The 4,851-nt window shown below is 43.8% G+C and overlaps 1 protein-coding gene across 1 annotated transcript; it reads right to left on the minus strand.

Annotated features, from left to right (window-relative positions):
• Positions 1-1,883: 1,883 nt before the first annotated feature.
• On the minus strand, positions 1,884-4,621 carry LOC144596394 (putative G-protein coupled receptor 139). Its single transcript, XM_078404642.1, has 2 exons — positions 4,552-4,621; positions 1,884-2,782 (listed from the first exon to the last, which is right to left on the minus strand). Exons 1-2 carry the CDS (start codon positions 4,619-4,621, stop codon positions 1,884-1,886), a joined length of 969 nt encoding a protein of 322 aa, XP_078260768.1.
• Positions 4,622-4,851: the final 230 nt, after the last annotated feature.

Below are 4,851 nucleotides of genomic sequence, written 5' to 3' on the forward strand. Positions count from 1 at the left end.
TTCAGCAGCTCTACCCATATCGATTTCACATCCTCCAAGCTAATGTCCTTCCTTTCTATTGCGGTAATCTCCTCTCTAACCAGCAACGCTACCCCACCTCCTTTTCCTTTCTGTCTATCCCTCCTGAATATTGAATATCCCTGGATGTTCCGCTCCCAGCCTTGGTCACCCTGGAGCCATGTCTCCGTAATCCAAACAATATCATATTCATTGATAACTATCTGCACATTCCACTCATCCACCTTATTACGAATGCTCCTTGTGTTGAGAAACAAAGCCTTCAGGCTTGTTTTTACAACACTCTTACCCCTTATAAATGACGTTTCGGGATGGGATCTTTTGTCAGGCTGATGGAGTAGGGGGTAAAGAGCAGTTCAGGTGGGGCAAAATCTGGCAAGTGGTCTGATGAGAGTGACAAAGGCAAGAAATGAAAAAAATAGACAAAATATGTCAGAAAAGGAAAGGGCGGGATTATTAGACCTACATGCGTTACTGCTCACCACAGGAGCACAGTGAGAGTACCATAACCATAAAGGCAGCAAGATAGTTAGTCAGTGAAGAAGGCGAATGGAATGTTAGCATTCATAGCAAGAGGATTTGAATATAGGAACATGGAGGTTCTGCTGCAGTTGTACAGGGCCTTGGTGAGACCGCACCTGGAGTTTTGCGTACAGTTTTGGTTTCCTAATCTGAGGAAAGACATTCTAGCCTTAGAGGGAGTACAGACAAGGTTCACCAGATTGATCCTTGGGATGGCAGGACTTTCATATGAAGAAAGACTGGATAGACTAGGCTTATATTCGTTGGAATTTAGAAGACTGAGGGGGGATCTTATTGAAACGTATAAAATTCTTAAGGGGTTGGAGAGGCTAGATGCGAGAAGATTGTTCCCGATGTTGGGCAAGTCCAGAACCAGGGGTCACAGCTTAAGGATAACGGGGAAGTCCTTTAGGATCGAGATGAGAAAAAAATTCTTCACACTGAGAGTGGTGAGTCTGTGGAATTCTCTGCCACAGAATGTAGTTGAGGCCAGTTCATTGGCTATATTTAAGAGGGAGTTAGATGTGGTCCTTGTGGCTAAAGGGATTAGGGTATATGGAGAGAATGCAAGTACAGGTTACTGAGGTAGATGATCAGCCATGATCATATTGAATGGCGGTGCAGGCTCGAAGGGCCGAATGGCCTACTCCTGCAGCTATTTTCTGTGTTTCTATGTTTCTATAGAGAAGCATGCACCTTGAGATATTGGAATGTTAAGTAAAACACAAAATGTTCAAGTAAAATACATAGTCAGGTAGACCCGCTGATTTACTCCAACACCTACCCGCTGTGTCAACCCGGCAGTCTGCGTTTTACCAAATGGACAGCAGTGGTTCGTTCTACTGCGGCATTATTAATACTGATAAGGATTGGGTAATGAATCGTGGTCCTGGCAACGAAGTCCAGATCTCGCAAACAATTGGGGGGGGAAACACAGTAAACAGCTTGTTACTTTTAGAGTACCTGGAGTAACAGACTTGAGCCCTCAATGGCACGAGGGGCAAGAAGTTAAATGACGGGTGCTGCTATCCAGACGGGAAACATGGTCATCCATGCCTATTTTGAGGACGCATATTAATTTTTCGAGCATGGATGCATTTCATTTTTTTAAAACCTTACCAGCGAGTAATGTAATTTGAATGTGAAGCTTATCAATGTAACAATGATGTCACAATATGAGTTATTCTATGTATTCTAATTGTTTATTTTACTGTCGCTTGAACACTGGGGTCCCGATTCATACTGTCGGCATTCCCAGGCTGATGGCATGCTTCCAAAAATTACAAATCCTTTGGAATATTTATTTGAAATATTAAGCAAATTACATACAGATTGTATTCACGCTATTGACAGAGCAGCCCGTTTAATGTAAACACATACTTCATCCCATTTTTTAGCTCCTTTCTGAACATCCTTTGTGTCAGTCCGTAGATGCAGGTGTTGGTGCAGGTACTGAGAGCTATTAACATAGCCCCACATTGTTGAAAGACATATATCGGAGTGTTCAAAGATTTGTCTGTGTATGTCATATTCTCTGCTTGCCAGTTCATGGAATGTATTACGTAGGGCAACCATAATAGTATGAAATTGGTTGACAGAGCGAACAGCAAAATCATTGATTTTCTCCGGTTTTCCACCTCTGAATCTTTTTGATTCTCACTGCTGCCGCGGAGTCCCCTGCGAATTTTATTTGCCACGATTATATGCCTGACCGTTAATCCATTAAACAGAAGAATGAAAGAAATTGGTAATAACGGTGTTATGATACTGTCTATCACCTCGAACGCTTTCCACGCGAAGGAAGTAAAGTATTCAGGTATTGGGACGCAACGCCAAGGCACATTGTCAATGATCGCATAAGGCTCGACGACAAAGTAAAAAGGAATGCACCGTAAACAACTCACTGTCGCCACTGTTACCATAATTATTGCCGCTGCCCTCTCGGTGCAATATCTTTTCCGTAGACTTTGACAACAAATCGCGATGAAGCGATCGAATGTGAAAGCAACAGTGAACCAAACGGAGCAGTCCATGCTTGCAAGTTTAAAAAGATGCGACAGCGCACACACCGGTGTTATGAGCAAGAAACCGGAGTAAAAATAGATGTTATTAATCGGCTCAAAAACAATAGCAAAGACAATCACCATGAAATCGGCCGCTGCCATTCCCATCAGATAACGAGTGACACATTTGGAAAGTCCGCATCTTCCACGCGACAGGATCACGAACGCTGTTAAATTAACTGCACGGAAAAGGGCAACAGAGTGTTAATTTCAACAACATTTAAGGTAATCAGCACCACTTGCTTTGCAAATTAAAAAAATGGAGCGCACGGCAAATGCACCGCCACCTGGAATCATCGCCTACTGTACCAGCTCTACTGCTCTTACCATGCCTGGGTTTAAAGGGCAAATCAGGCTAATAATCCCTTATGTGGAGCTTGGGACAAAAAGTGAAAATGATTCAATGGCTAGTAAGCCTAAGCAACGGTACATTGTGCGCCATACATTCAAAATACAGACGTATGGTTCATAACATTCAGCAGATCAGGCCGCACCTGTGCAAAAAATAAATAAATCTGTTAATGTTTAAGAGCGGCAACCCTTCATAGAAACTATGAACCACAGAAAACGTGGTAGCTTTATATTGCAGAATGTATGGGATGTTGCGAATAGAACTAAAGTGCCATCCCTGATTGGATTAATCGAACGTTGCGATCTGGCAAAGGGTAAAAGGCAGATAAGGTAATTTGTTCATCAATACCACACAAAGGCCGTAACATGAGAGTAGCAAAATGGGCGAAAAAAAGTTTAAAAAAACAATTCAGAACGCCGGAGTCACTCAATAACAGAAGTTGAGTGAATCGAGGAACGCAATCAGACCCAATTTTATAGGATGAGATGCAGTAGAAAACGACCCTTCCTTTGTCGCAGGGATGATGAGATACCTGACAGTTCCCGAATTCGATGTTGAGTGCAGAAAGCTGTAACTTGCCCGAACGTAGATGACTTGCGGTCCCTCACAGTTGCGTCGAGCCACTTTGAAATATGGCAGGATGCCAAAGGCAGTATATGTCAGAGAAGGAACAGGGTATATTGGGAAAGCGGACGACAAGGGATATCCTCGGTGTTCTGAGAGCGTGATTCTCTAAACGTTGAATTAATTCTCGCGTGGCAGCTTCATATCATTAACGACTTGTATGTCTCCGTCTGCAGCAGAACGGGCCGGTTTTCTCTGTGATATCAGCGCAGTTGCACTCCCCACTGACAGAGCCTGGGCTGCAGGCACCTGATGCAGCTCTGCATTTAACAGCCATTCATGCATTGCTGTCTCACTCTGCATGTGTCTTATGTGGTCTTTTCTTTCGTCAACGCATGTGCGTGGATGCTAACGGGGCAGTAATAGAAATTGGACGTCTCGTCCCCAATGTGTGGCGCTTTGGTCGTGTTGAGTGAACATTATCATACGACGTTAGCCGGAAACATATCTTGTTTTGCCCGTCGAGCAGATCGCCCCTCAATGGATCGACATGACCGAATAGTTGGGATACCGTGGGAATTTGTTTGCCGACCATAAAATACCCTCCGTCACTCGCCTGTTTCCGCATTGTGCTGGTTTAGAAGAACACTCTCAATCCACGTAGTGCTCTGCACCATGGAATCCAGTCCTGTGAACGTATTTCAACGGATGCACAGGTTGGGATAGTTTGCTGTGACATGGCAGAGGTATACGGGGCTCTGGAATGCCCTGGTCCGCCGTCAACGAGCTGCAAAGGCAGCAAACAATGGATTGCTTTATTAAATAAATCTATGGGTTCCTGTTAATGGAAACTCGGACATCAGAAATACGTACCAACAATGCCGCGGAGATTAAACTAAAATGTGAAAATCAGAGAAAAAATAATAATCACATCGGCCTGACATGGTACAAATGATTGACGAACAGATGCATCAATGTGCATTATGTTACAGGTGACAGAAAGTCTCGGATAGTAACGACCTTGTTCCTTACCGGGTATACCAATTGCAGCCAACACAGGATAGTAAATGCTCGCGACGTCGTATATTGTAACATATGGCATCTTCTGCGAGAACATACGATCAGTTGTTTAAATCATTCCACCTACACCGTATACCGGCGATTGGATGAAGCAGTTATAATATAGGAGAGGGACGAGCTACTCGTCCAATTAGTGGGAACGCCTCCGCACTCACATCAGCCACAACCTGTTGAACAAACACCGTAAACGATTTTTGCTCATGCTATTGCGTAATGCATTCTCTCCTCTCGGGAAATACAGGTTTGTACAAC

The sequence above is a fragment of the Rhinoraja longicauda genome, chromosome 8 (assembly GCF_053455715.1).
Source record: "Rhinoraja longicauda isolate Sanriku21f chromosome 8, sRhiLon1.1, whole genome shotgun sequence".
In the NCBI taxonomy this organism is placed as follows: Eukaryota; Metazoa; Chordata; class Chondrichthyes; order Rajiformes; family Arhynchobatidae; genus Rhinoraja; species Rhinoraja longicauda.

Bases quoted from the DNA above. Each gene is read 5' to 3' on its own strand.
- LOC144596394 (XM_078404642.1), bottom strand. From the start codon at position 4,621: ATGCCATATGTTACAATATACGACGTCGCGAGCATTTACTATCCTGTG. The intron at 2,783-4,551 runs GTAAGGAACAAG...TTTTCCGTGCAG, and splicing joins GGCTGCAATTGGTATACCCG to TTAATTTAACAGCGTTCGTG.